At 37.4% G+C, this 26,851-nt stretch overlaps 1 protein-coding gene and 47 non-coding genes across 48 annotated transcripts in view; 1 reads left to right on the top strand and 47 right to left on the bottom strand.

The window, feature by feature from the left end:
• Positions 1-86: 86 nt before the first annotated feature.
• Positions 87-168, bottom strand: Trnal-aag (transfer RNA leucine (anticodon AAG)). The gene has a single exon. It is a non-coding gene; the product is annotated as a tRNA-Leu (tRNA).
• A 92-nt stretch (positions 169-260) lies between these two features.
• On the bottom strand, positions 261-342 carry Trnal-uag (transfer RNA leucine (anticodon UAG)). The gene has a single exon. It is a non-coding gene; the product is annotated as a tRNA-Leu (tRNA).
• Positions 343-445: 103 nt separating this feature from the next.
• On the bottom strand, positions 446-527 carry Trnal-aag (transfer RNA leucine (anticodon AAG)). Its single transcript has one exon. It is a non-coding gene; the product is annotated as a tRNA-Leu (tRNA).
• A 91-nt stretch (positions 528-618) lies between these two features.
• Positions 619-700, bottom strand: Trnal-uag (transfer RNA leucine (anticodon UAG)). Its single transcript has one exon. It is a non-coding gene; the product is annotated as a tRNA-Leu (tRNA).
• A 462-nt stretch (positions 701-1,162) lies between these two features.
• Positions 1,163-1,244, bottom strand: Trnal-uag (transfer RNA leucine (anticodon UAG)). Its single transcript has one exon. It is a non-coding gene; the product is annotated as a tRNA-Leu (tRNA).
• Positions 1,245-1,347: 103 nt separating this feature from the next.
• Trnal-aag (transfer RNA leucine (anticodon AAG)) lies at positions 1,348-1,429 on the bottom strand. The gene has a single exon. It is a non-coding gene; the product is annotated as a tRNA-Leu (tRNA).
• A 104-nt stretch (positions 1,430-1,533) lies between these two features.
• Positions 1,534-1,615, bottom strand: Trnal-aag (transfer RNA leucine (anticodon AAG)). Its single transcript has one exon. It is a non-coding gene; the product is annotated as a tRNA-Leu (tRNA).
• Positions 1,616-1,707: 92 nt separating this feature from the next.
• Trnal-aag (transfer RNA leucine (anticodon AAG)) lies at positions 1,708-1,789 on the bottom strand. The gene has a single exon. It is a non-coding gene; the product is annotated as a tRNA-Leu (tRNA).
• Positions 1,790-2,252: 463 nt separating this feature from the next.
• Trnal-uag (transfer RNA leucine (anticodon UAG)) lies at positions 2,253-2,334 on the bottom strand. The gene has a single exon. It is a non-coding gene; the product is annotated as a tRNA-Leu (tRNA).
• A 462-nt stretch (positions 2,335-2,796) lies between these two features.
• Trnal-aag (transfer RNA leucine (anticodon AAG)) lies at positions 2,797-2,878 on the bottom strand. The gene has a single exon. It is a non-coding gene; the product is annotated as a tRNA-Leu (tRNA).
• Positions 2,879-3,155: 277 nt separating this feature from the next.
• On the bottom strand, positions 3,156-3,237 carry Trnal-uag (transfer RNA leucine (anticodon UAG)). Its single transcript has one exon. It is a non-coding gene; the product is annotated as a tRNA-Leu (tRNA).
• Positions 3,238-3,340: 103 nt separating this feature from the next.
• Positions 3,341-3,422, bottom strand: Trnal-aag (transfer RNA leucine (anticodon AAG)). Its single transcript has one exon. It is a non-coding gene; the product is annotated as a tRNA-Leu (tRNA).
• A 91-nt stretch (positions 3,423-3,513) lies between these two features.
• Trnal-uag (transfer RNA leucine (anticodon UAG)) lies at positions 3,514-3,595 on the bottom strand. The gene has a single exon. It is a non-coding gene; the product is annotated as a tRNA-Leu (tRNA).
• A 103-nt stretch (positions 3,596-3,698) lies between these two features.
• Trnal-aag (transfer RNA leucine (anticodon AAG)) lies at positions 3,699-3,780 on the bottom strand. Its single transcript has one exon. It is a non-coding gene; the product is annotated as a tRNA-Leu (tRNA).
• A 106-nt stretch (positions 3,781-3,886) lies between these two features.
• On the bottom strand, positions 3,887-3,968 carry Trnal-aag (transfer RNA leucine (anticodon AAG)). Its single transcript has one exon. It is a non-coding gene; the product is annotated as a tRNA-Leu (tRNA).
• A 92-nt stretch (positions 3,969-4,060) lies between these two features.
• Trnal-uag (transfer RNA leucine (anticodon UAG)) lies at positions 4,061-4,142 on the bottom strand. The gene has a single exon. It is a non-coding gene; the product is annotated as a tRNA-Leu (tRNA).
• Positions 4,143-4,245: 103 nt separating this feature from the next.
• Positions 4,246-4,327, bottom strand: Trnal-uag (transfer RNA leucine (anticodon UAG)). Its single transcript has one exon. It is a non-coding gene; the product is annotated as a tRNA-Leu (tRNA).
• A 296-nt stretch (positions 4,328-4,623) lies between these two features.
• Trnal-aag (transfer RNA leucine (anticodon AAG)) lies at positions 4,624-4,705 on the bottom strand. The gene has a single exon. It is a non-coding gene; the product is annotated as a tRNA-Leu (tRNA).
• A 92-nt stretch (positions 4,706-4,797) lies between these two features.
• Positions 4,798-4,879, bottom strand: Trnal-uag (transfer RNA leucine (anticodon UAG)). Its single transcript has one exon. It is a non-coding gene; the product is annotated as a tRNA-Leu (tRNA).
• A 462-nt stretch (positions 4,880-5,341) lies between these two features.
• On the bottom strand, positions 5,342-5,423 carry Trnal-uag (transfer RNA leucine (anticodon UAG)). Its single transcript has one exon. It is a non-coding gene; the product is annotated as a tRNA-Leu (tRNA).
• Positions 5,424-5,710: 287 nt separating this feature from the next.
• Positions 5,711-5,792, bottom strand: Trnal-aag (transfer RNA leucine (anticodon AAG)). Its single transcript has one exon. It is a non-coding gene; the product is annotated as a tRNA-Leu (tRNA).
• Positions 5,793-5,895: 103 nt separating this feature from the next.
• Positions 5,896-5,977, bottom strand: Trnal-aag (transfer RNA leucine (anticodon AAG)). Its single transcript has one exon. It is a non-coding gene; the product is annotated as a tRNA-Leu (tRNA).
• A 277-nt stretch (positions 5,978-6,254) lies between these two features.
• Trnal-uag (transfer RNA leucine (anticodon UAG)) lies at positions 6,255-6,336 on the bottom strand. Its single transcript has one exon. It is a non-coding gene; the product is annotated as a tRNA-Leu (tRNA).
• A 103-nt stretch (positions 6,337-6,439) lies between these two features.
• On the bottom strand, positions 6,440-6,521 carry Trnal-aag (transfer RNA leucine (anticodon AAG)). Its single transcript has one exon. It is a non-coding gene; the product is annotated as a tRNA-Leu (tRNA).
• A 106-nt stretch (positions 6,522-6,627) lies between these two features.
• Positions 6,628-6,709, bottom strand: Trnal-aag (transfer RNA leucine (anticodon AAG)). Its single transcript has one exon. It is a non-coding gene; the product is annotated as a tRNA-Leu (tRNA).
• A 92-nt stretch (positions 6,710-6,801) lies between these two features.
• Positions 6,802-6,883, bottom strand: Trnal-uag (transfer RNA leucine (anticodon UAG)). The gene has a single exon. It is a non-coding gene; the product is annotated as a tRNA-Leu (tRNA).
• Positions 6,884-6,986: 103 nt separating this feature from the next.
• On the bottom strand, positions 6,987-7,068 carry Trnal-uag (transfer RNA leucine (anticodon UAG)). Its single transcript has one exon. It is a non-coding gene; the product is annotated as a tRNA-Leu (tRNA).
• Positions 7,069-7,175: 107 nt separating this feature from the next.
• On the bottom strand, positions 7,176-7,257 carry Trnap-agg (transfer RNA proline (anticodon AGG)). The gene has a single exon. It is a non-coding gene; the product is annotated as a tRNA-Pro (tRNA).
• Positions 7,258-7,364: 107 nt separating this feature from the next.
• Positions 7,365-7,446, bottom strand: Trnal-aag (transfer RNA leucine (anticodon AAG)). Its single transcript has one exon. It is a non-coding gene; the product is annotated as a tRNA-Leu (tRNA).
• A 92-nt stretch (positions 7,447-7,538) lies between these two features.
• Trnal-aag (transfer RNA leucine (anticodon AAG)) lies at positions 7,539-7,620 on the bottom strand. The gene has a single exon. It is a non-coding gene; the product is annotated as a tRNA-Leu (tRNA).
• Positions 7,621-7,712: 92 nt separating this feature from the next.
• Positions 7,713-7,794, bottom strand: Trnal-uag (transfer RNA leucine (anticodon UAG)). Its single transcript has one exon. It is a non-coding gene; the product is annotated as a tRNA-Leu (tRNA).
• A 288-nt stretch (positions 7,795-8,082) lies between these two features.
• Positions 8,083-8,164, bottom strand: Trnal-uag (transfer RNA leucine (anticodon UAG)). The gene has a single exon. It is a non-coding gene; the product is annotated as a tRNA-Leu (tRNA).
• Positions 8,165-8,451: 287 nt separating this feature from the next.
• On the bottom strand, positions 8,452-8,533 carry Trnal-uag (transfer RNA leucine (anticodon UAG)). The gene has a single exon. It is a non-coding gene; the product is annotated as a tRNA-Leu (tRNA).
• A 103-nt stretch (positions 8,534-8,636) lies between these two features.
• Positions 8,637-8,718, bottom strand: Trnal-aag (transfer RNA leucine (anticodon AAG)). The gene has a single exon. It is a non-coding gene; the product is annotated as a tRNA-Leu (tRNA).
• A 91-nt stretch (positions 8,719-8,809) lies between these two features.
• Positions 8,810-8,891, bottom strand: Trnal-uag (transfer RNA leucine (anticodon UAG)). Its single transcript has one exon. It is a non-coding gene; the product is annotated as a tRNA-Leu (tRNA).
• Positions 8,892-9,510: 619 nt separating this feature from the next.
• On the bottom strand, positions 9,511-9,592 carry Trnal-aag (transfer RNA leucine (anticodon AAG)). Its single transcript has one exon. It is a non-coding gene; the product is annotated as a tRNA-Leu (tRNA).
• Positions 9,593-9,696: 104 nt separating this feature from the next.
• Trnal-aag (transfer RNA leucine (anticodon AAG)) lies at positions 9,697-9,778 on the bottom strand. The gene has a single exon. It is a non-coding gene; the product is annotated as a tRNA-Leu (tRNA).
• A 92-nt stretch (positions 9,779-9,870) lies between these two features.
• On the bottom strand, positions 9,871-9,952 carry Trnal-aag (transfer RNA leucine (anticodon AAG)). Its single transcript has one exon. It is a non-coding gene; the product is annotated as a tRNA-Leu (tRNA).
• A 103-nt stretch (positions 9,953-10,055) lies between these two features.
• On the bottom strand, positions 10,056-10,137 carry Trnal-aag (transfer RNA leucine (anticodon AAG)). Its single transcript has one exon. It is a non-coding gene; the product is annotated as a tRNA-Leu (tRNA).
• A 276-nt stretch (positions 10,138-10,413) lies between these two features.
• Trnal-uag (transfer RNA leucine (anticodon UAG)) lies at positions 10,414-10,495 on the bottom strand. The gene has a single exon. It is a non-coding gene; the product is annotated as a tRNA-Leu (tRNA).
• A 103-nt stretch (positions 10,496-10,598) lies between these two features.
• Trnal-aag (transfer RNA leucine (anticodon AAG)) lies at positions 10,599-10,680 on the bottom strand. Its single transcript has one exon. It is a non-coding gene; the product is annotated as a tRNA-Leu (tRNA).
• Positions 10,681-10,785: 105 nt separating this feature from the next.
• Trnal-aag (transfer RNA leucine (anticodon AAG)) lies at positions 10,786-10,872 on the bottom strand. The gene has a single exon. It is a non-coding gene; the product is annotated as a tRNA-Leu (tRNA).
• A 91-nt stretch (positions 10,873-10,963) lies between these two features.
• On the bottom strand, positions 10,964-11,045 carry Trnal-uag (transfer RNA leucine (anticodon UAG)). Its single transcript has one exon. It is a non-coding gene; the product is annotated as a tRNA-Leu (tRNA).
• Positions 11,046-11,148: 103 nt separating this feature from the next.
• Positions 11,149-11,230, bottom strand: Trnal-cag (transfer RNA leucine (anticodon CAG)). Its single transcript has one exon. It is a non-coding gene; the product is annotated as a tRNA-Leu (tRNA).
• A 103-nt stretch (positions 11,231-11,333) lies between these two features.
• On the bottom strand, positions 11,334-11,415 carry Trnal-aag (transfer RNA leucine (anticodon AAG)). Its single transcript has one exon. It is a non-coding gene; the product is annotated as a tRNA-Leu (tRNA).
• Positions 11,416-11,522: 107 nt separating this feature from the next.
• Positions 11,523-11,604, bottom strand: Trnal-aag (transfer RNA leucine (anticodon AAG)). Its single transcript has one exon. It is a non-coding gene; the product is annotated as a tRNA-Leu (tRNA).
• Positions 11,605-11,881: 277 nt separating this feature from the next.
• Positions 11,882-11,963, bottom strand: Trnal-uag (transfer RNA leucine (anticodon UAG)). The gene has a single exon. It is a non-coding gene; the product is annotated as a tRNA-Leu (tRNA).
• An 8,840-nt stretch (positions 11,964-20,803) lies between these two features.
• Positions 20,804-26,851, top strand: part of LOC140043571 (adipolin-like) — a 28,356-nt gene continuing 22,308 nt past the window's right edge. Inside the window, exon 1 of the mRNA XM_072088091.1 lies at positions 20,804-21,649. Coding sequence (XP_071944192.1) covers positions 21,518-21,649 — 132 coding nt within the window. The 5' untranslated portion in view covers positions 20,804-21,517. The remainder of the gene's footprint in view (positions 21,650-26,851) is intronic.

Here is a 26,851-nt window from a genome sequence, read left to right as displayed (position 1 = left end):
TTAGAAAAAAAATGGTTTTGGTATTTCTCAAGAATTTTTACATTATATCATTTGTACGTTATGTAGGGAGTCGGTAACAAAAATACTGGCAGCGGTGGGATTCGAACCCACGCCATCGAAATGACTGGTGCCTTAAACCAGCGCCTTAGACCGCTCGGCCACGCTACCGTGAATGAGCGTTTAATTATGGTTTCGGTATTTCTCATGACATTTTACATTATATCAATGGTGCGTTATGTAGGGAGTCGGTAAAAAAATACTGGCAGCGGAGGGATTCGAACCCACGCCATCGAAATGACTGGTGCCTAAAACCAGCGCCTTAGACCGCTCGGCCACGCTACCTTGAATGTTTTCACATTTATTTAGAAAAACTGGTTTGGGTATTTCTCATGAATTGTTACATTATATCATTTGTACGTTATGAAGTGAGCTGGTAAAATTATATTGGCAGCGGTGGGATTCGAACCCACGCCATCGAAACGACTGGTGCCTTAAACCAGCGCCTTAGACCGCTCGGCCACGCTACCGTGAATGTTCGTTTAATTATGGTTTCGGTTTTTTCATGAAATCTTACATTTTATCAATTGTGCGTTTTGTAGGGAGTCGGTAAAAATATACTGGCAGCGGTGGGATTCGAACCCACGCCATCAAAATGACTGGTGCCTAAAACCAGCGTCTTAGACCGCTCGGCCACGCTACCTTGAATGTTTTCACATTTATTTAGAAAAAATGGTTTCGGTATTTCTCATGAATTTTTACATTATATCATTTGTACGTTATGTAATTAGCCGGTAAAAGAATATTGGTATCTGTGGCATTCTAACCCACGCAATCGAAATTACGGGTGCCTTAAACAAGCGCCTTAGAACGCTCGGCTACGCTACCGTAAACGTTCGTTTAATTATGGTTTCGGTTTTTTCTCATTAAATTTTACAATATATCATTTATACGTTATGTAATTAGCCGGTAAAAGAATATTGGTATCGGTGGCATTCTAACCCACGCCATCGAAATTACTGGTGCCTTAGACAAGCGCCTTAGACCGCTCGGCTACGCCACTTTGAATGTTGTCACATTGATTTAGAAAAATAATTTTGCTATTTCTCATGAATTTTTACATTATATCATTTGTACCTTATGTAATGAGCCGGTAAAAGAATATTGGCAGCGGTGGGATTCAAACCCATGCCATCGCAATGACTGGTGCCTAAAACCAGCGCCTTAGATCGCTCGGCCACGCTACCTTGAATGTTTTCACATTTATTTAGAAAAAATGGTTACGGTACTTCTCATGAATTGTTATATTATATCATTTGTACGTTATGTAGAGAGCTGGTTAAATTATATTGGCAGCGGTGGGATTCGAACCCACGCCATCGAAATGACTGGTGCCTTAAACCAGCGCCTTAGACCGCTCGGCCACGCTACCGTGAATGTTTTCACATTTATTTAGAAAAAAATGGTTTCGGTACTTCTCATGAATTGTTATATTATATCATTTGTACGTTATGTAGAGAGCTGGTAAAATTATATTGGCAGCGGTGGGATTCGAACCCACGCCATCGAAATGACTGGTGCCTTAAACCAGAGCCTTAGACCGCTCGGCCACGCTACCGTGAATGTTCGTTTAATTATGGTTTCGGTTTTTCTCAAGAAATTTTACATTATATCAATTGTGCGTTATGTAGGGAGTCGGTAAAAAGATACTGGCGGCGGTGGGATTCGAACCCACGCCATTGAAATGACTGGTGCCTTAAACCAGCGCCTAAGACCGCTCGGCCACGCTACCTTGAATGTTTCCACATTTATTTAGAAAAAATGGTTTCGGTATTTCTCATGAATTTTTACATTATATCATTTGTACGTTATGTAGTGAGCTGGTAAAATTATATTGGCAGCGGTGGGATTGGAACCCACGCCATCGAAATGACTGGTGCCTTACACCAGCGCCTTAGACCGCTCGGCCACGCTACCGTGAATGTTCGTTTAATTATGGTTTCGGTTTTTCTCAAGAAATTTTACATTTTATCAAATGTGCGTTATGTAGGGAGTCGGTAAAAAGATACTGCCAGCGGTGGGATTCGAACCTACGCCATCGAAATGACTGGTGCCTAAAACCAGCGCCTTAGACCGCTCGGCCACGCTTCCTTGAATGTTGTCACATTTAATTTAGAAAAAATGGTTTCGGTATTTCTCATGAATTGTTACATTACATCATTTGTACGTTATGTAGTGAGCTAGTAAAATTATATTGGCAGCGGTGGGATTCGAACCCACGCCATCGAAATGACTGGTGCCTAAAACCAGCGCCTTAGACCGCTCGGCCACGCTACCTTGAATGTTTTCACATTTATTTAGAAAAAATGGTTTCGGTATTTCTCATGAATTGTTACATTATATCATTTGTACGTTATGTAGCGAGCTGGTAAAATTATACTGGCAGCGGTGGTATTCGAACCCACGCCATCGAAATTACTGGTGCCTTAGACAAGCGCCTTAGACCGCTCGGCTACGCTACCGTGAATGTTCGTTTAATTATGGTTTCGGTTTTTCTCAAGAAATTTTACATTATATCAATTGTGCGTTATGTAGGGAGTCGGTAAAAAGATACTGGCGGCGGAGGGATTCGAACCCACGCCATTGAAATGACTGGTGCCTTAAACCAGCGCCTAAGACCGCTCGGCCACGCTACCTTGAATGTTTCCACATTTATTTCGAAAAAATGGTTTCGGTATTTCTCATGAATTTTTACATTATATCATTTGTACGTTATGTAGTGAGCTGGTAAAATTATATTGGCAGCGGTGGGATTGGAACCCACGCCATCGAAATGACTGGTGCCTTAAACCAGCGCCTTAGACCGCTCGGCCACGCTACCGTGAATGTTTGTTTAATTATGGTTTCGGTTTTTCTCAAGAAATTTTACATTTCATCAAATGTGCGTTATGTAGGGAGTCGGTAAAAAGATACTGCCAGCGGTGGGATTCGAACCTACGGCATCGAAATGACTGGTGCCTAAAACCAGCGCCTTAGACCGCTCGGCCACGCTTCCTTGAATGTTGTCACATTTATTTAGAAAAAATGGTTTCGGTATTTCTCATGAATTGTTACATTACATCATTTGTACGTTATGTAGTGAGCTAGTAAAATTATATTGGCAGCGGTGGGATTCGAACCCACGCCATCGAAATGACTGGTGCCTAAAACCAGCGCCTTAGACCGCTCGGCCACGCTACCTTGAATGTTTCCACATTTATTTAGAAAAACTGGTTTGGGTATTTCTCATGAATTGTTACATTATATCATTTGTACGTTATGTAGTGAGCTGGTAAAATTATATTGGCAGCGGTGGGATTCGAACCCACGCCATCGAAATGACTGGTGCCTTAAACCAGCGCCTTAGACCACTCGGCCACGCTACCGTGAATGTTCGTTTAATTATGGTTTCGGTTTTTTCATGAAATCTTACATTTTATCAATTGTGCGTTTTGTAGGAAGTCGGTAAAAATATACTGGCAGCGGTGGGATTCGAACCCACGCCATCGAAATGACTGGTGCCTAAAACCAGCGCCTTAGACCGCTCGGCCACGCTACCTTGAATGTTTTCACATTTATTTAGAAAAAATGGTTTCGGTATTTCTCATGAATTGTTACATTATATCATTTGTACGTTATGTAGCGAGCTGGTAAAATTTTACTGGCAGCGGTGGGATTCGAACCCACGCCATCGAAATTACTGGTGCCTTAGACAAGCGCCTTAGACCGCTCGGCTACGCTACCTTCAATGTATTCACATTTATTTAGAAAAAAAATGGTTTTGGTATTTCTCATGAATTTTTACATTATATCATTTGTACGTTATGTAGGGAGTCGGTAACAAAAATACTGGCAGCGGTGGGATTCGAACCCACGCCATCGAAATGACTGGTGCCTTAAACCAGCGCCTTAGACCGCTCGGCCACGCTACCGTGAATGAGCGTTTAATTATGGTTTCGGTATTTCTCATGACATTTTACATTATATCAATTGTGCGTTATGTAGGGAGTCGGTAAAAAAATACTGGCAGCGGTGGGATTCGAACCCACGCCATCGAAATGACTGGTGCCTAAAACCAGAGCCTTAGACCGCTCGGCCACGCTACCTTGAATGTTTTCACATTTATTTACAAAAAATGGTTTCGGTATTTCTCATGAATTGTTACATTACATCATTTGTACGTTATGTAGTGAGCTAGTAAAAGTATATTGGCAGCGGTGGGATTCGAACCCATGCCATCGAAATGACTGGTGCCTAAAACCAGCGCCTTAGACCGCTCGGCCACGCTACCTTGAATGTTTTCACATTTAATTATTTAGAAAAAATGGTTTCGGTATTTCTCATGAATTGTTACATTATATCATTTGTACGTTATGTAGCGAGCTGGTAAAATTATACTGGCAGCGGTGGGATTCGAACCCACGCCATCGAAATTACTAGTGCCCTGGACAAGCGCCTTAGACCGCTCTGCTACGCTACCTTCAATGTATTCATATTTATTTAGAAAAAAAAATGGTTTTGGTATTTCTCATGAATTTTTACATTATATCATTTGTACGTTATGTAGGGAGTCGGTAACAAAAATACTGGCAGCGGTGGGATTCGAACCCACGCCATCGAAATGACTGGTGCCTTAAACCAGCGCCTTAGACCGCTCGGCCACGCTACCGTGAATGATCGTTTAATAATGGTTTCGGTTTTTCTCATGAAATTTTACAATATATCATTTGTACGTTATGTAGGGAGTCGGTAAAAAAATACTGGCAGCGGTGGGATTCGAACCCACGCCATCGAAATGACTGGTGCCTAAAACCAGCGCCTTAGACCGCTCGGCCACGCTTCCTTGAATGTTGTCACATTGATTTAGAAAAATGGTTTCGGTATTTCTCATGAATTTTTAAATATCATTTGTACGTTATGTATGGAGTCAGTACAAAAAATACTGCCAGCGGTGGGATTCGAACCCACGCCATCGAAGTGACAGGTTCCTTAAACCAGCGCCTTAGACCGCTCGGCCACGCTACCTTCAATGTATTTACATTTATTTAGAAAAAAAATGGTTTTGGTATTTCACATGAATTTTTACATTATATCAATTGTGCGTTATGTAGGGAGTCGGTAACAAAAATACTGGCAGCGGTGGGATTCGAACCCACGCCATCGAAATGACTGGTGCCTTAAACCCGAGCCTTAGACCGCTCGGCTACCCTACCGTGAATGATCGTTTGATAATGGTTTCGGTTTTTCTCATGAAATTTTACAATATATCATTTGTACGTTATGTAGGGAGTCGGTAAAAAAATAATGGCAGCGGTGGGATTCGAACCCACGCCATCGAAATGACTGGTGCCTAAAACCAGCGCCTTAGACCGCTCGGCCACGCTTCCTTGAATGTTGTCACATTGATTTAGAAAAATGGTTTCGGTATTTCTCATGAATTTTTAAATATCATTTGTACGTTATGTATGGAGTCAGTACAAAAAATACTGCCAGCGGTGGGATTCGAACCCACGCCATCGAACTGACAGGTTCCTTAAAACAGCGCCTTAGACCGCTCGGCCACGCTACCTTCAATGTATTTACATTTATTTAGAAAAAAAATGGTTTTGGTATTTCACATGAATTTTTACATTATATCAATTGTGCGTTATGTAGGGAGTCGGTAAAAAAATACTGGCAGCGGAGGGATTCGAACCCACGCCATCGAAATGACTGGTGCCTTAAACCAGCGCCTAAGACCGCTCGGCCACGCTACCTTGAATGTTTCCACATTTATTTCGAAAAAATGGTTTCGGTATTTCTCATGAATTTTTACATTATATCATTTGTACGTTATGTAGTGAGCTGGTAAAATTATATTGGCAGCGGTGGGATTGGAACCCACGCCATCGAAATGACTGGTGCCTTAAACCAGCGCCTTAGACCGCTCGGCCACGCTACCGTGAATGTTCGTTTAATTATGGTTTCGGTTTTTCTCAAGAAATTTTACATTTCATCAAATGTGCGTTATGTAGGGAGTCGGTAAAAAGATACTGCCAGCGGTGGGATTCGAACCTACGCCATCGAAATGACTGGTGCCTAAAACCAGCGCCTTAGACCGCTCGGCCACGCTTCCTTGAATGTTGTCACATTTATTTAGAAAAAATGGTTTCGGTATTTCTCATGAATTGTTACATTACATCATTTGTACGTTATGTAGTGAGCTAGTAAAATTATATTGGCAGCGGTGGGATTCGAACCCACGCCATCGAAATGACTGGTGCCTAAAACCAGCGCCTTAGACCGCTCGGCCACGCTACCTTGAATGTTCTCACATTTATTTAGAAAAAATGGTTTCGGTATTTCTCATGAATTGTTACATTATATCATTTGTACGTTATGTAGCGAGCTGGTAAAATTATACTGGCAGCGGTGGGATTCGAACCCACGCCATCGAAATTACTGGTGCCTTAGACAAGCGCCTTAGACCGCTCGGCTACGCTACCTTCAATGTATTCACATTTATTTAGAAAAAAAATGGTTTTGGTATTTCTCAAGAATTTTTACATTATATCATTTGTACGTTATGTAGGGAGTCGGTAACAAAAATACTGGCAGCGGTGGGATTCGAACCCACGCCATCGAAATGACTGGTGCCTTAAACCAGCGCCTTAGACCGCTCGGCCACGCTACCGTGAATGAGCGTTTAATTATGGTTTCGGTATTTCTCATGACATTTTACATTATATCAATGGTGCGTTATGTAGGGAGTCGGTAAAAAAATACTGGCAGCGGTGGGATTCGAACCCACGCCATCGAAATGACTGGTGCCTAAAACCAGAGCCTTAGACCGCTCGGCCACGCAACCTTGAATGTTTTCACATTTATTTACAAAAAATGGTTTCGGTATTTCTCATGAATTGTTACATTACATCATTTGTACGTTATGTAGTGAGCTAGTAAAAGTATATTGGCAGCGGTGGGATTCGAACCCATGCCATCGAAATGACTGGTGCCTAAAACCAGCGCCTTAGACCGCTCGGCCACGCTACCTTGAATGTTTTCACATTTAATTATTTAGAAAAAATGGTTTCGGTATTTCTCATGAATTGTTACATTATATCATTTGTACGTTATGTAGCAAGCTGGTAAAATTATACTGGCAGCGGTGGGATTCGAACCCACGCCATCGAAATTACTAGTGCCCTGGACAAGCGCCTTAGACCGCTCGGCTACGCTACCTTCAATGTATTCATATTTATTTAGAAAAAAAAATGGTTTTGGTATTTCTCATGAATTTTTACATTATATCATTTGTACGTTATGTAGGGAGTCGGTAACAAAAATACTGGCAGCGGTGGGATTCGAACCCACGCCATCGAAATGACTGGTGCCTTAAACCAGCGCCTTAGACCGCTCGGCCACGCTACCGTGAATGATCGTTTAATAATGGTTTCGGTTTTTCTCATGAAATTTTACAATATATCATTTGTACGTTATGTAGGGAGTCGGTAAAAAAATACTGGCAGCGGTGGGATTCGAACCCACGCCATCGAAATGACTGGTGCCTTAAACCCGCGCCTTAGACCGCTCGGCTACGCTACCGTGAATGATCGTTTGATAATGGTTTCGGTTTTTCTCATGAAATTTTACAATATATGATTTGTACGTTATGTAGGGAGTCGGTAAAAAAATACTGGCAGCGGTGGGATTCAAACCCACGCCATCGAAATGACTGGTGCCTAAAACCAGCGCCTTAGACCGCTCGGCCACGCTTCCTTGAATGTTGTCACATTGATTTAGAAAAATGGTTTCGGTATTTCTCATGAATTTTTAAATATCATTTGTACGTTATGTATGGAGTCAGTACAAAAAATACTGCCAGCGGTGGGATTCGAACCCACGCCATCGAAGTGACAGGTTCCTTAAACCAGCGCCTTAGACCGCTCGGCCACGCTACCTTCAATGTATTTACATTTATTTAGAAAAAAAATGGTTTTGGTATTTCACATGAATTTTTACATTATATCAATTGTGCGTTATGTAGGGAGTCGGTAACAAAAATACTGGCAGCGGTGGGATTCGAACCCACGCCATCGAAATGACTGGTGCCTAAAACCAGCGCCTTAGACCGCTCGGCCACGCTTCTTTGAATGTTGTCACATTGATTTAGAAAAATGGTTTCGGTATTTCTCATGAATTTTTAAATATCATTTGTACGTTATGTATGGAGTCAGTACAAAAAATACTGCCAGCGGTGGGATTCGAACCCACGCCATCGAAGTGACAGGTTCCTTAAACCAGCGCCTTAGACCGCTCGGCCACGCTACCTTCAATGTATTTACATTTATTTAGAAAAAAAATGGTTTTGGTATTTCACATGAATTTTTACATTATATCAATTGTGCGTTATGTAGGGAGTCGGTAAAAAAATACTGGCAGCGGAGGGATTCGAACCCACGCCATCGAAATGACTGGTGCCTAAAACCAGCGCCTTAGACCGCTCGGCCACGCTACCTTGAATGTTTCCACATTTATTTAGAAAAACTGGTTTGGGTATTTCTCATGAATTGTTACATTATATCATTTGTACGTTATGTAGTGAGCTGGTAAAATTATATTGGCAGCGGTGGGATTCGAACCCACGCCATCGAAATGACTGGTGCCTTAAACCAGCGCCTTAGACCACTCGGCCACGCTACCGTGAATGTTCGTTTAATTATGGTTTCGGTTTTTTCATGAAATCTTACATTTTATCAATTGTGCGTTTTGTAGGAAGTCGGTAAAAATATACTGGCAGCGGTGGGATTCGAACCCACGCCATCAAAATGACTGGTGCCTAAAACCAGCGCCTTAGACCGCTCGGCCACGCTACCTTGAATGTTTTCACATTTATTTAGAAAAAATGGTTTCGGTATTTCTCATGAATTTTTACATTATATCATTTGTACGTTATGTAGTGAGCTGGTAAAATTAGGTTGGCAGCAGTGGGATTCGAACCCACTCCATCGAAATGACTGGTTCCTTAAACCAGCGCCTGAGACCGCTCGTCCACGCTACCGTGAAAGTTTGTTTAATTATGGTTTCGGCTTTTCTCATGAAATTTTACAATATATCATTTGTACGTTATGTAATGAGACGGTAAAAGAATATTGGCAGCGGTGGGATTCGAACACACGCCATCGAAATGACTGGTTCCTTAAACCAGCGCCTTAGACCGCTCGTCCACGCTACCGTGAATGTTTTTTTAATTATGGTTTCGGCTTTTCTCATGAAATGTTACAATATATCATTTGTACGTTATGTAATGAGCCGGTAAAAGAATATTGGCAGCGGTGGGATTCAAACCCATGCCATCGCAATGACTGGTGCCTAAAACCCGCACCTTAGAACGCTCGGCCATGCTACCTTGAATGTTTTCACATTTATTTAGAAAAAATGGTTTCGGTACTTCTCATCATTTGTACGTTATGTAGAGAGCTGGTAAAATTATATTGGCAGCGGTGGGATTCGAACCCACGCCATCGAAATGACTGGTGCCTTAAACCAGCGCCTTAGACCGCTCGGCCACGCTACCGTGAATGTTTTCATATTTATTTAGAAAAAAATGGTTTCGGTATTTCTCATGAATTGTTATATTATATCATTTGTACGTTATGTAGAGAGCTTGTAAAATTATATTGGCAGCGGTGGGATTCGACCCCACGCCATCGAAATGACTGGTGCCTTAAACCAGCGCCTTAGACCGCTCGGCCACGCTACCGTGAATGTTCGTTTAATTATGGTTTCGGTTTTTCTCAAGAAATTTTACATTATATCAATTGTGCGTTATGTAGGGAGTCGGTAAAAAGATACTGGCGGCGGTGGGATTCGAACCCACGCCATTGAAATGACTGGAGCCTTAAACCAGCGCCTAAGACCGCTCGGCCACGCTACCTTGAATTTTTCCACATTTATTTAGAAAAAATGGTTTCGGTATTTCTCATGAATTTTTACATTATATCATTTGTACGTTATATAGTGAGCTGGTAAAATTATATTGGCAGCGGTGGGATTGGAACCCACGCCATCGAAATGACTGGTGCCTTAAACCAGCGCCTTAGACCGCTCGGCCACGCTACCGTGAATGTTCGTTTAATTATGGTTTCGGTTTTTCTCAAGAAATTTTACATTTTATCAATTGTGCGTTATGTAGGGAGTCGGTAAAAAGATACTGCCAGCGGTGGGATTCGAACCTACGCCATCGAAATGACTGGTGCCTAAACCAGCGCCTTAGACCGCTCGGCCACGCTACCTTGAATGTTGTCACATTTATTTAGAAAAAATGGTTTCGGTATTTCTCATGAATTGTTACATTACATCATTTGTACGTTATGTAGTGAGCTAGTAAAATTATATTGGCAGCGGTGGGATTCGAACCCACGCCATCGAAATGACTGGTGCCTAAAACCAGCGCCTTAGACCGCTCGGCCACGCTACCTTGAATGTTTTCACATTTATTTAGAAAAAATGGTTTCGGTATTTCTCATGAATTGTTACATTATATCATTTGTACGTTATGTAGCGAGCTGGTAAAATTATACTGGCAGCGGTGGGATTCGAACCCACGCCATCGAAATTACTGGTGCCTTAGACAAGCGCCTTAGACCGCTCGGCTACGCTACCTTCAATGTATTCACATTTATTTAGAAAAAAAATGGTTTGGTATTTCTCATGAATTTTTACATTATATCATTTGTACGTTATGTAGGGAGTCGGTAACAAAAATACTGGCAGCGGTGGGATTCGAACCCACGCCATCGAAATGACTGATGCCTTAAACCAGCGCCTTAGGGTAGACCGCTCGGCCACGCTACCGTGAATGATCGTTTAATTATGGTTTCGGTATTTCTCATGACATTTTACATTATATCAATTGTGCGTTATGTAGGGAGTCGGTAAAAAATACTGGCAGCGGTGGGATTCGAACCCACGCCATCGAAATGACTGGTGCCTAAAACCAGAGCCTTAGACCGTTCGGCCACACTACCTTGAATGTTTTCACATTTATTTACAAAAAATGGTTTCGGTATTTCTCATGAATTGTTACATTACATCATTTGTACGTTATGTAGTGAGCTAGTAAAAGTATATTGGCAGCGGTGGGATTCGAACCCACGCCATCGAAATGACTGGTGCCTGAAACCAGCGCCTTAGACCGCTCGGCCACGCTACCTTGAATGTTTTCACATTTATTTAGAAAAAATGGTTTCGGTATTTCTCATGAATTGTTACATTATATCATTTGTACGTTATGTAGCGAGCTGGTAAAATTATACTGGCAGCGGTGGGATTCGAACCCACGCCATCGAAATTACTGGTGCCTTAGACAAGCGCCTTAGACCGCTCGGCTACGCTACCTTCAATGTATTCACATTTATTTAGAACAAAAAATGGTTTTGGTATTTCTCATGAATTTTTACATTATATCATTTGTACGTTATGTAGGGAGTCGGTAACAAAAATACTGGCAGCGGTGGGATTCGAACCCACGCCATCGAAATGACTGGTGCCTTAAACCAGCGCCTTAGACCGCTCGGCCACGCTACCGTGAATGATCGTTTAATTATGGTTTCGGTTTTTCTCATGAAATTTTACAATATATCATTTGTACGTTATGTAGGGAGTCGGTAAAAAAATACTGTCAGCGGTGGGATTCGAACCCACGCCATCGAAATGACTGGTGCCTTAAACAAGCGCCTTAGATCGCTCGGCTACGCCACCTTGAATGTTGTCACATTGATTTAGAAAAATGGTTTCTGTATTTCTCATGAGTTTTTAAATTATATCATTTGTACGTTATGTAGGGAGTCGGTAACAAAAATACTGGCAGCGGTGGGATTCGAACCCACGCCATCGAAATGACTGATGCCTAAAACCAGCGCCTTAGACCGCTCGGCCACGCTACCGTGAATATTCTTTTAATTATGGTTTCGGGTTTTCTCATGAAATATAACAATATATCATTTGTACGTTATGTAATGAGCCAGTAAAAGAATATTGGTAGCGGTGGCATTCTAACCCACGCTATCGAAATTAATGGTGCCTAAAACCAGCGCCTTAGACCGCTCGGCCACGCTACCTTGAATGTTTTCACATTTATTTAGAAAAATAGTTTTGGTATTTCTCATGAATTTTTGCATTTATTATCATTTGTACGTTATGCAGTGAGCTGGTAAAATTATATTGGCAGCGTTGTATTCCCTTTCTATTCTCTTTCTCGTCGCCTAATTATACTTGCCTTTTCATACCATTTCCCCTACAATTCTCCTACCAAATGATCTTCTCCTTTACCCTTTCTCCTCTCCTTTGTATTACACTCCCATTATTATTACATACCCGTTCCCAATCTCTACTTCTTCACGTTCAACTTTATAATTCGTTGTTCTCAACTTTCTCCAATGTGTCCATTCATCTTAAGTTCTCCATTCCGGTTCAACTCCCTTTCCAATTTCATTCTTTTTCTTCTCAACCCATCACTATATTCTTTCCTTCACATTTTTCTACACTTCCTATTCTCCGCCATTTTTATTCTTATTCACTTCCAATTCATCTCCTTAATTCTCATTCTCTGTCCATTGTACTGCCTTTCCAATTCTCCAACATTGTTTCCATTCACTCTAGATCTTCTTCCCATTCTACTCAGTTTTCCATTTCTTTCTTTCCCGTTCTCTTCCCATTATATTCTTCTTCCCCTTCTCTATTTCTCATTACCTTCTTACCAATTGTCTTTCCATTCTCCTACATTTCCCTCATTCCTTGTTTCTTGTTCTTCTTTCTTTCATTCCTCTCGTTTCAGTTTTATTCCATGACGTTACACTTCCTTTTCATTTTCTTCCCATTCTACCGTTTTGCCCTTCTTATTCTTCTTCACTTTCGTTTGCTCTCCTTCCCATTATACTCTTAATGTTCCATTCTATTCCATTTTCCATTCTCTTCTCCTTTCTTTTCCCCTCCATTTTTCCATTCTCCTACTTTTCTCATTCTCCCTTTACCATGCTACTCTGCGCCCTTTTCAAATTTTCCTTCCTTTCCTATTATCCCCTTTCCTTTTTGTCATTCTCCTCTGCCTTCGCTCGCTTTCAATTATTTACATTTTGAAAATGATTAGGTCTCCGTCAAAAACCTTTAAAATAAATCAGGCTTGTATAATTTAGAAATAGTTTCATTTTTAAATGAAACTATTTCTAATTTATTTAAAAATACTTGTCATTTTATGTCATTTTAATGTCACATAATAGTTATTCACTCTCACAAAAAATTGGGTCTGAAAAAAATTTATTTACCTGAGAAAAATGTAATTTAAAGCAAAAAATGGTCAAATTGTCTGGAAGACAATGAGTTTTGGGGTAATTTAACTGTTTATTTTGTCTTTTTATAGGTCAAATAATTGTTTTCCCCCGTTTATCTTATGGAAGTGAACAACTTCATTAAAACTGCAAAATGGCCTATTCAAAGTCCGATTTTAAAAATCTTTATTTTTCATGATTTTGGGGGACAATACATCTTTAAGGAAACGTAAGACCAATGCTACGGTGTATATTATTATAGATTTGCCTTGTGACACCCTTGTTCAGGAGACATCACTATACAAAAAAAAAACACTTTTTCATGATGGAGCAATGTTATGAGTGGAAAGGATGGAGAGGGACAATTTATGTTTTAACTCTGGCCAACCACATGTGAATTGGCACTTTGTTGGATCACGAAAGTATCCTCATAATATTAATTCAATGCAGGCCTACTATACTGTAGTAATAATATGTGTCCTATGTTTGTTTAGATTATATTTGTTCGGGAGGCCATTCGGAAGTGGTAACAAAAAAACATGTTTAGCAGAATGAATCTCAGAAATGTGAACATGGAATTGTTAATTCAATAATAATTCGTGTATTTTGGTATTTTTTTAAACAAACCCTATGTTGAGTGTAACATTAATTCACTATCACTATATAATATTAAATCATCATTTTGTAAAGGTACCGTAGTAGTGAAAAAGCCGACAAGCGTTAATTTCCGTGTCATTGATATCATTGTTGAACCCGTAGTAATGTTTACATACATATCTAAAAAGTGTTCGGCATCTTTTAATTTCTCTAAATTAATATCATGACCTCTTAAATTGTACAAGGGTGCCTTCATCTGATCGTTGTATGTTTGTCTATTTGTTTGTCGCCCTCATCATTACATATTATAATAATATATTATAACATCAGGGAAATCTAGATACTTAAACATTTGTTTTGCGGCCATTTTCTAATTAACAACGCTTACAATAATGTGTTCAGATCTTCGAAACTGTAAAAAAATATATAAATCATTGTCAAAATGGTTATAAAGTGGAATTAGATCTTTCATTTTTGTCTTTTTGTCCCTTTTTTGGCATTTTTGCCTTTGGCGGCCATTATATTTCAAAAATCCTATTTCCCTACCTGGATTTGTCTAGACTTTTAATATGTACGTAATAATAGGTACCTTATAAAAATGCGTTGTGGTGAAATAAATTCTGTTGCATTATTTCAACCATATTTCATAGTTTTCATGTACTATTAGAAAATTATTTTTGAAAATTGTACATAGTCAGCAGGACAAAATCTATATATTCTTCAGTTTCTCCCTCTTTATAAAAATCCTTAGCTTGGCTTGGCTTGTTTAGTCCTTTTAATAAATTGTTTTAAAAGTTCACACCGTATAGTTTTTAACGGGACAGAAATTGTGTTATAGATAATTGCACTTGACCTTATTCTGTGGTATTAACTACCTCAATATGTAGGCCTGATGCTGTGACTTGATGGTATTTCACCTCCGGCTTCTAACAAGTGTGGGTTGCGTATAGGTTACATGGTGTTAACAAGTCAAGTGGCCCTCGGGAAAAATGACGCTACTTGATATTGTATGTATTTTATACAACAGATTTCTTGTTGTTGATTGACCAAGTAAAAGTTAATAGTTGAAGAATAACCCTATCAATGGTTTCAACCATAATGTCACACATTCTACCTTCTTCATGTAATTGTGAATTACAATGTTCTCGAACTTAGAGCTAAAACTTTAATATTGAAGGGAGTAATCTAAGGTTTATGTGGGGTAGCTACAGTAGGCTAAAGCATATTATCTAAAGACATAGATAATGTCTATAAAATAAAATAAATAAATAAATAAATCTAATTATAGACCTAAAAATGAAATAACTAATGTATAGCTATATCTCTTGCTTTTATAAACTAAACAACAAGCAAATAAATCGAAAACCCAAACAGTTTTATTTTAATAGACCTAATAAATTAGGACGGTGATATCCAAATTTGCTGCTGATTACAGGCATTTGATAACGATAAATTTAATTTCACAGCAAATGATTGACAAGGTACCGTACCGTTAAAATACATAGATTAAAAAAAATCAAATTAAAATCATCGTCTGGTGTGCATTGTCTAAATGGATCCAGCTGAGTAAATGAAATACACCTCATCTTACTTATTGTTTTCATTGTCATTTTCTAGGAGATAACACCTTGTTCGATTTCTAAGATTTTCAATCAAAGTCACGTTTCAAAATTAACCCGTGTTATCCTACATTTTTCCGGCGCCAGAGAAAAATCATCAAGGCTACAATAGGGTATCCTTTTATTATTATTAGGTCTATTATTATTTTGGACTGTAAATCCTAGAAAAGAACGATGTCAAAACGCCTGTATATTACAGTTATAACTGCTATGAAATGTTGTTATTCTACCTACCTATTATACTAAACTTAAGGCATTAATGCTTCTGTGCCCCTCTTGACCAGAAAATATTCTTTTTTGACTCACATGGGCTTTATTTTAACAAGTGGTTAGACCAGTGCTTTTTTATGAACGTAATATAATAATACTATAAAGAATCAGTGTAAATATATAATATGAAACCGACTAATCCTTTAAAATGGAAAGAGGTCATTAAAAAAGGATCGCATTCTAAAATGTTCAGAATTGCGAAGTTGCATTACAGTCGACTATGCTGAATAAAAAAATACAATTGTTCATTTACATATCAATGCATTTATATTACGACACCGGTATGAGGTATTCTGATACCATTGTTGACCGTAAAAAAAATCCAGAAAATTACGTCTCGTATTAGGTTGATTAACAGTCAAACACTTTGGAAAAGGTAAGATTTTAAACTTCTATTTTTGCAATCATTATTCCTACACGATCCCGAAAGAGGGCCTATAACAATTTGAAGGCAGGACAAGGACCCCGAGCTTTAATGATTCAAATTATTGCTGAGGTGCCATTAGGCCTACACTTACAATTGTTATGGCGTTTCCCGGCTGAAAATCAACAGTGAAAATATACAGGTAAGTTTACCTGTTCGAATACTTATCAAACGTCATGATGATGCATGGAGAAGATCTGGGAAGTTGGAATAGAGAACCGAAAACATTTTTAGACTGCCATTTTCCCAGTTTCCAAAAAGCTATCTATCTGATAGACTCGGATGGTATGGATGGAGATGGAGGGGTACGGTGGGGAGAATGTTTGCGATAAAACAAGTGAATCGTTTCATGTTGGCTCGTAAACGCGACTCCGCATAGTTGGATTGAATTCACTGTTTTTCCTTCTTTTAATATACGGTATTCGAATGCGGTGAAAATGACAAAATGTCCTTCTTTCGGTTTCATCGTAATATTATTAGTTGGTTATTCGGTGAAAATGTCACGGGGCTCTTAAAAACCGTTAGAGTAATCAATGTAGGGAGACATCGGTCTGCGTCCAGAACAGATGCTACAGTCAAGCCAGACCTAGAGACCTGGCAAAATTGATGAAACAACAAATGTACATAATTCTTAGCTTAGGGCAGAAATTAAAACCGAATTCGCTCTGAAATCAACCATATAAAGTGAAACAAATGTACATTCGGTCAATTATTATATATTGATAAAGATCATTGCGTCTAGACGCACTGCGCAGGTGTTTACGTTTGTCATTGTGCCACCAACCGCGTGGCGTCCGTGTTGGGTTTTCCCATGAGAGCTTCTGTAAAATAAATACTATGATGTTAATAATATAATTGTAGAATTTGATTTTTGTTTTGTAGATTAAAAGATTGGAAATTGCTTTTTTTTGGTATTACGATTCCAATCTTCATTTCGTCATCGAATAGAATATAATTCAATTAATTGATTTCCCAAAGTAATAAAGCCAGTGAAATATCTTTCAATAACTAGACCCACTTTGACAAATTACAGGTGATCATTGTGATAAAAGATAATTTTCTCGACATTTAATTTTTTTACGCAACATGCAGGTACGCTGTGGGCATAAAGTTTATGCATGCCATCCTATGACATGCAGCACATAGGCTATACGTTACATAGTGCTGAATTTTGTTATTTAATACTGTATGTATAGTGTAGCATAAGTGAAATTATGGACCCACATCTCAATATCTTGAGAAAAATGTAACTCACGGTAAACAAAGATACAAAATTAGCTGAATAACAAATATTAATCACAAGTAGCCAAAATTGAAGCCTTATCTTTCAGCGGGGATCCAGTCAAGTCGCCCCATCGCAAAGTCGCCCCATACAAAGTCGCCCAATACAAAGTCGCCCCATCGCAAAGTCGCCCCAAAACAAAGTCGCCCCGGCACAGTCGCCCCATCGCAAAGTCGCCCCATTACAAAGTCGCCCCATCGCAAATTCGCCCCATTGCAAAGTCGCCCTAACGCAAAGTCGCCCCATCGCAAAGTCGCCCACGGGTTTAATCATATTGGTTGCGTTTGATATCGATTGCGTTGTTACTTTGGTAACTAGCATCCTTTCAGCGCTCCGTTCTCAACGTTCTCAATAAGCACACCGGGAAACACCTTACAGACTCGAGTGAAATTACGTTAACATGTTTTGACTAACGTTAAAGGATGGGAAGATCATTCAAAGCGTGTGAAAGAAAATGTAAAACATTAGTCTTGTCCTTGGGACAGAGTTTATCCTTTTACTGTCTAATTCTCAATTACATTTATTACAAAATTACCACGTGTATAGTATTAGTAACGATGACTTTGACAGAATTCACCTGAAATAATATGAGCAAGTAACATGCCTACTGCGTCATGTTGTATCACAATGTGTGCCAAACGAACATAATGAAAAACAAATAAGAAATGCATAGTTAATATTTAATTAATAGTATTTTATTAATGTTCGTATATTAATTGGTATCGATATGACATCATCACCTTTTTTTTATGTCATATAAAGTTCGAGAGTGTAGACAGGACATTATGCTCGTGCATTTTATTGTTTTTGTTGAAATGATTAAATCCATTCAAATATTTTTTTAGTTTATCTTAATCTTATGCCTACTTTAGGAAGAAGACAATACCCTTGTTATGTGCATACGACGATTGGGTGTCAATATAGCCCCAACATCAGAGCTATCTGAGTGTTATCTAACACTGTCTTTAAAGCATTGATGATCAGCAACATGCTATAGGCCTTATTTCAGATGTATAACTAATTATTATGGACCACCTGGTCTCATTAGTTTGTGTGAAAACTTAATTAGCATTACTTATCAGATAACGAGTCCTTCGTTATGTCTGGTGGCAGAGGTTATTATTTGGACATGATTATGTTCATTTTTAAGAAATGTTCTAAAAATATCCCACTTTCACAGAAACCACATACTTCAAGTCATCAATTAATAGTTGTGTTCACACGTACTACAGTAGACCTAAGCTCAGTCATTAATGTACCGCCGGTAAAACTCCGATAGGTTACCAACATGGGTATATTTTATGTAAAGCTCTGTCTACACTATCCAACTAGTTAAACAAAGTTGTATGTGCTCAACTAAGGTAAGTTATAATGACGTCAAGGTGTCCATATTGGAACATTTTTTTATCACATAAAGTTTGATATCCTTTATAGTGTACCACACTGAACACAGAACAACTCTATAGGTGGAGATAAGGTGGTAATGATACTACTCTGTACTACGGTGGCTGATTTCCGCCAAAGAAAACAGTTATTTTATAATAATACGACGTTATAACGCCATAAATAGGGCGTTAACAGTACAAGAAGGTACCAGACAGCGTATTGGTCGGTCGGTTCGGTCACTCACCGTCAGTCGATCGGATAAACAAAATCCTTTTTTTTCCAGAGGTATGTCGAAGACCTTTCTTTACTGAAATTGTAATCGTTTTGACTTGTCTTTTATATACTTTGATTGACTGCACCATAGTAAAAACCAAATTGAGCGAGTAACCTCTTTTATGTGCAAATAATTGGTAACTATTTGAGCAAACAAATCACTGAGTCAAATAATAGAGCTTTTAGGCAAAGTAAAAAGCTTCAATTGTCCTCAAGTGGATTAATAATAATTGTTAGGTGTCAAATTGGAGTGTTTGGTTGACAAACCAGGTATTGGGGCCAAGCTGTCTGCAATCATCTCCTTCACTTGATTTTATCCTCTTTCAAACAGTCTAAGCTCCTGCCGTCATTGCCAATTCCATTATATGTTGTATTTACACATTACAAAGTGTTTTCATAACCTAATAGAAAAGTATCTGCAATTGGGCGATTTCTTATTGTAATTGTACACAATCTACTGCAATAGCTATATTCTTCATAGAAATCAACGAAATGATTTTCATTGCGAGAAAAGAACACCGAACCCGCGGCGTTTTACTAATAGGATCTAGTCTGGTTGTCGCTCGTCATGGAAGACGTCAATACTATAATAGTACAGTAGTGTAACTGTAGGCCTGATACAGCCTTGGCACCCCGACATTTGTTATCACGGATTCATAAATATATTAATGTTAGTACTTTGTCATTTCGTATATGAATCCTATTTGTAAACTGTATTTATGACATTATAATATTGCAAATTAATGTTGACATGTTGTGCTTTTAATGCGTAGGCTATAGTACTACTTTCAATGACTTACTGTATTACTGGTAACGAATTCAGTTTTTATTAGTTTACCAATATGCAGCAATAGTATTTTTTATTTTGGGAATTCAACATACTAAATTAGTTTAGCTTAACTGTCGTTATAGCGCCATCTAATCTACCACAATAATTCAACTTTATAGAATACTTTTTTTAGAGCTTGAAAAACTATTTTCCACACGCTCAAAATGTTGTTTTTAGTAGCCTAAGCCTACACTCTTAATCATAAAAACTAAACCTACGATCATTGACAGTGATTGGGTATAGATATTCAATATCATAATGTATTTGTTTCTATGACAGTATTATAGATCTTTTGGCCCTATATTAATTATCATAATATTTAGTAATCATTTAATAATCTTGATAATGAATATTAACTGATTAAACTATTCAACATGTGCCATCCTTTCAGTATTATTCGTGTACATTTTGAATATATAAGGCGTCACATTTTGTGTATAAACTATAATAGTTATTATTTGGCACGCTATAAAACGTTAACTGGAATTTACGGCAATTGCAGCCAAACTGAAAAACTTAACCTTAACTTAAATAAACCGAATTCGGGCTCTTTGTTGATAATGATCGGATATATCCACCGACTACCGCTTTGCTGGCAATTAAGAAATCCCAAATCTGAAACTAAAGCATTGTTGATCTTTATCCAAAACAGCTTAACAGCCTGATTTATTATTTGGCGAGACGAGACGTCCAAATTACGTACGAGTGCGAATCCGGCTAGGGCAAGTAGAAGTAAAGTAGTCCCATCTGCGCGATCACGGCTTATTGGCTTATAAATGCCTACTGTGAAAACGCAGTCCATTGTCATTTAGCTTGGGGAGGTTCGGTTAACTGTCGTCACATTTTATTTGGCCGTCATTATTCTGATTTTTCCTGTCAAATCAACAACTTTATTTATACTCCGGTCCTTCGAGGAATATTATTTTGAAATAACTATGTTTGGACTATTAACTTGTTGAAAAAAATATTTGATATAACGTGGAATTTACACATTGGTTTTTGAAGAAACCTCGCGAATTGTGTATTTAAGTATACGGTATTGCAACAAATGATCTTGAATTATACGTAATTTGTATTCATTGAAGCGTGTAAATCACCACCACTGGAAGTCGCACTTCTCGGATGAATCGTGTCATTAGTGATTTTCTAAACATAAGTTGCGACAGAGCAAATTAAGCGTGATTTTACAAATTAATAACACCAGTTCAAATCTTGTTGATGTTGAGGGACATTTAGACAAGGGCATTTTTTAAACTGTATTAGACCAGATGCAAGAAGGATACCGTAAGTTTGTATTAAATCAATTCGAACGACGAAAGGAAAGGATTTTATTATAGAAGGACAAGACGAACGTTTGATCTGATAATAATTACAATCTTGAACCAGGAGATTTTATTTTTGAGATACTTCAGAGATTTTGGAGTTTTGTCATAGCCCGGTATTATATAATTGTCTGTAGGATCTTCGGAATTTGTACGATTAAATAGTGGCGGCATGAGGTTTTACTTATCTCTGTGGATCATCTTCCTTTTACCATATTGCTATGGTAACCCAATGGAGTATTTGAAGGAAAATGGTTACCCCGAAGATAGCGATGGAGAGGACTACGAAAGTTATGCATCTATAGTAAGAATCAATTTGTTGTCATTTTATCTTTTTATATTAGTTCTAAGCCTACTTTAATGTATACAGTTATATTTAGCAACACGTTAGACTTAAATGGTTAACTATCGTACACAATTTGCCAAGAAAAAAAAAATAATAATTTAAAACTTATACACTAAATATTATTTAAAACAGATCATACTTTTCATATAAAAAAAGACTATAGGCCTACTATACATTAATACAATATATTACATCTACCTTACTACATAGGGTTAATAAAGTAATATTCATATCGTGATTTTTGTACTTCTAGGCCTATTAAGTCAATAGGCCTATAGGCTACCGGTACCGATTAAAACAAAAATGTGGTAAATTCTGAATTGTGGTTTATAATACAAAGTTAAATAGACGGACATGGCATGAATTCAGAACTCTGTGACCTTACTTTATTCTTAAACTTACTTAGTAGTATTTGGTAGTAACACAGGACACGGTAATCAATTGTTTCAATATTTATAATTCATTAGTCGTTGGTTATCAAGTCAGTCAACATTGTGCAATTTCCCTGACGCCGTAACTATTTACACGTGGTTATAGTTTTAGTACTGTCCATACCGTACATTTTCTATTTCTCTCTTTATGTTCTTATTGTCAATTAAAGTATCTACGGGTAAATAACTTTTATGATAACAATACCGTTTTCACACTTGATCTATGTGTGTATGTTGTAGGCCTACCATAGTATTAAAATGTTGTATTGTTGCCTGTAATAAGATTAAACTTTCAGTAACACCTGTGCCGATAACGGACACGATATAGAATAGTCGTACGTGCAAGGTATTTCTTAAAGAGACATAAGGTAACTTACTTATTTCGCCCCACTTTACGTAACGGATTCACAGTGAATTTGTGGATTTTATAATCTTTGGGGCACGTTTCTATTCCTATCTATCCTGGGTCTATTGCCATTATAGCTGTGACATAATTATGTATCAAATTAAAATCTAATTCCGCTTTTAATGAACGTGACCGTAAAAATGTTTTCTCCAACTTCCGTAGTAAACATAACTGTATAATTTACTGAAACTACACGACAGTGTACAGTACATGGTGGTTGAAGTTAAACCGAAAAATGTTTACCATTTAAATATTTCGTTAATCTCTTAAAGTGTGTTATTTTATTCTTGAACCTACGCACTTTTGGTTCAATTAATTTAATAATTGAACCAAAAGAGCGTAGGTTTTTTTGATGACTTTAGTTACACTAGTTTACTGTTATGTTTACTACGGTACGGAAGTTGGAGAAAACTTATTTACCTTCCGTAAAATTGGAATTATAGACTTCTACCTAATTCTTTTTAGACATTTTGTCGTCGTACTATGATTTTTCTAAAAAATTCTTCTTTATCGATGGAATGTACTTTTATATTGTTCTCTGTGGGCTTTGGTCAAGTCTGAGTTGACCAGAAAATGCGTAATAGAAAGAATGTTATCACATAATTTAGATTTACCGATAGAAAAACAAAAAGTTTTTGAGCAAATTAATTGCTATTCAAAAAAGAAAATAGATCTAATAGGCCTATTTTAGGTTTATTAAAAATATAGATCAGTCAGCAATTATTATTTCATTATATACTATTATTAAAGACAAAAACTATTCAACATTCATTATTTTTAGTAGGTTCCTCTAGGAATTTTAGACCATGAATGAAAAACGAAATTCGTGTTATGTGACTCGAAAGGGCTTTTAGTTGAAAAGTTAAATGCTTGACACGGTACATACTTTACATAGGCCTATTGCACAACCTTTTTAAACTATTAATATTTAAGTTAGGCCTACTTTAATGCAGTTACTCGCAAAGAATAATTGATAGTTTTGAGTCAAAGAACTATATAATTTGAAATAAATTCCTTGAAAAGAGGAATGACTGCATGTTGGCCACCTGCCATTTTACTTTCTTTATAGCCAATTGACGCATTAGCTACTCCTGTTCACACTTTTTACCCCTAAGCCCATCATTGCTCTATTCATCGGAAAACAAAGGCAAAAGATCAGTGAATAATGAGACTCTTTTCTGACCTCTCAAACCCCTTTTTCTTTCATTACTACGGGCTAGAAACATCTTCAGTAATACTATTAGCACCACTGCCGCGAAGAAAGACACTTCTTTAGTGATTCACCAAAGTATGTTGACATTTGGAATAAAGAACAGGAACCAAGGATTCACTCTGTACAGAATAAGAACTCCGATTGCAATTAGTGTGCTTTCCAATACGAGGTTTTAAATCCAACAGATTACTATAAGCTCGGAAAGGACAGCTTTATTAGCGCTGCGAGATTTAGATTGGTTAGTCAGCAGGGTTCGTCAGATTTTATGATCAATTTTGTAATTCATATTAACCGCCAAAGTATCATTTTAACCTTCCATTCAAATTCAATTCAAATATAGAATACAGATACAATCAACGTTGAGTACGAATTATTCTATTATGGTCTATCTTTCGATGTTCTTTCAACTGGCTGCAATAGATCTAGGAATTCTCGCCGGTTAACTCTTAATTCGGAGGGTGTTACAATTAGTTACTTACCATTTTATCGACCGTTCATGAAGAGGTTATGCTTACTATGGCGCCTAAACCATGTCTCAAATATATTTTGAGCATAGGCCTAATTATTACGGTATTATTATAATGTAATAAAACCATTTCCAAGTATCAATCAACCTTATTTTTATAATGTAAACATGAACTGTAATAGGATATAGTTTAGCATAGTTGAGAGAATATCATTTATTAAGTGAATTTTGTTATTTCGTAATTTATGAGTTTGTTCTTGGCAGCCGGATCTGTATTTTAAACCGGATTCTAAAATTACGGCAAGACCAACGCGTGCCTCTGCCGCGAATGGCAGGCGGCAACACGGCTTGCAGATCATTATCATCTGTGGCAGCCGACGCGTGTCTATTTGCCCTCGTCAATTATTTTCAAAAATTCTGTAGGATTAAAGTTTCAGCATTTTTCCCCTAAAATTTTGGCTATCATAATATAAAGTTTGCGGTACACCACGTATATTTAGATTTAAATAGAGACCTACTATATACATCACTTTCTACAATAGGCATATAGCCAGACATGCTCTAAAGAAGAGATTGTGTTTGCTAGCCGGGTAACCAAAATTATGATCTTCTTTCTTTCTTGTACATTTGTATGTAGGCCTAAATGTAGCTAAGACGCAAGCTATCGATGTATTCCCTTTTATTTATTTATCGGGGTCTTTTGAAAGTTACCGTATCTTACCCTGAATGACGTTTATATTCGCATTGTGTGTTGGTCTAGCCATGACCGCGCATGAAATAATGTTATTATTTTATGGAGAAAAACAAATATTTATTAAAAGTAATTTAAATGTATCTACTTGGTAATTTAATTAAATGTGGCTTTCGTGAACGTCGTACGGTGTTCCACCATGGAAGCTTACTGCGCGCACGTACAGACACACCAGGAGATGTCCATTTTATGAATTGTAGGCTAATACTTGTTGTACAAAATCGGCTACCTGGGTTTTGGTGCTGCGATGGATGTGGAGAGAAACTACTAACTATTAATGATTTCGATGTTACTGTCTACACTAGGAATCATATTGCAAATGATGTTTGATATAGTACTGCGGTGTGCGGAATACTTCGGGGTGTATGTTGTTAAAACGTCATTACGTGAGCAAAACCTAAAGTCTCTAACCCTCAATGTACTCATATCTCACGTTTAAGAAAATAAAAGCATGCAGAGCAAATAGAATTAAGTCAGTAGGTTGATGTCATCAACATTTTTTATATTTTGAAATCATATCATTAAAGCCTACAAATAAAAAATGTTTGTTTAGGCCTATACTTCAAATGGGAAGAATACTTTACTTTTAAAAGTTATACCATAAAAACGGTCATTATTGTTTTATACCTACCGGAACTTGTCCTAATTTAACTTTTATTTAATTAATCCGCTTCTTCTATTTTGAATGTAATGATTTCGACGGTTTGGTGGCCGCGTAGTATAGGCATATAGGCTATGAACGGCATAAAACATTAGGTTTTTCGAACGTGGAAGTTCAATCACCAGCCTCCTTTTACAAAAACTACCGTGTAATAGAACTATTGAATAGAACTTTTATCGTACAATATACTAAATAGCACGTCATGCACAATTACCAAATCAAATGAGATGGATACGGTATGCCTACTGTGTTGTTATAATGTCTTTTATTAAACACATTACATTTCTCGTAACGAAAACGTGACGATTTTTACCCAATACAGTAAGGCGTATATTAACAGGCCTTACTTACTGAATACAACTAAGAGCCAAAACATAGAGGAATTAGTTAACAGAGTTCTGATTCATCTATTTGAATGCTATCAAGACAAATTAGCATAACTTAAACACCGGAAGTTATAAAATGAAAAATAGGTCATATACGTGTATCACTATGAATTCTACATTAAATAACATCATTTTACACCAACATTCTCATGACTGATTTCAATTGAACAAATTAAGTTTGAAATTGGGGATGACGAAAGTCACCGCATACAAGCACAACCTGTGATACAATTTTTTATATATAAATGTATAAATCACTATAACATTGGCCTGCGTTAAGCAGGTTTCCTCACAAAGAGGACCTTTAGAAAGCCTGTGCACAATGTTGAACCTTTTTTTAATGTAACATTAAAAAGATACAATGATAATTTCTTGTAAACAAACAGATTTTTATTCACTAGCGAGAAAACGAAAAACAGAAATTGATAACTATTTATCGTTTTCCCCCCAACAATAATTAGGCCTAGCATTTGTTTATCTTTATAGCACTAATTGGGATAATAGACGTATTAAATGAGTTGTTTATTTTCAACATTAAAAAAAATACTATAGAGAATCGCAACAATGTTCCACCTACAAATTACACACATGATAATAATTATATTTGGGAATGAGGAGAAAGCAAAAATGGTTTATTTTTTTAGAATCATAATTGCATGATATCTTTACCTGTAGGCCTATTCTAATTTGATCCAACTCCAACGATATTTCAGAACATGTTATTAGTGTGTGTGTGTGTTTCTCTATCAGAATAACTTGATGAAAAACAATATATAATTGTTGTTGGAATTAAAGCTGTTTATTATGTGATTTATTAATATTTTTAACAAAATTGAAAAATAGTAC

This window comes from Antedon mediterranea, chromosome 3, assembly GCF_964355755.1.
Source record: "Antedon mediterranea chromosome 3, ecAntMedi1.1, whole genome shotgun sequence".
Taxonomy (NCBI): Eukaryota; Metazoa; Echinodermata; class Crinoidea; order Comatulida; family Antedonidae; genus Antedon; species Antedon mediterranea.
This window is presented reverse-complemented; position numbering and strand designations above follow the sequence as displayed.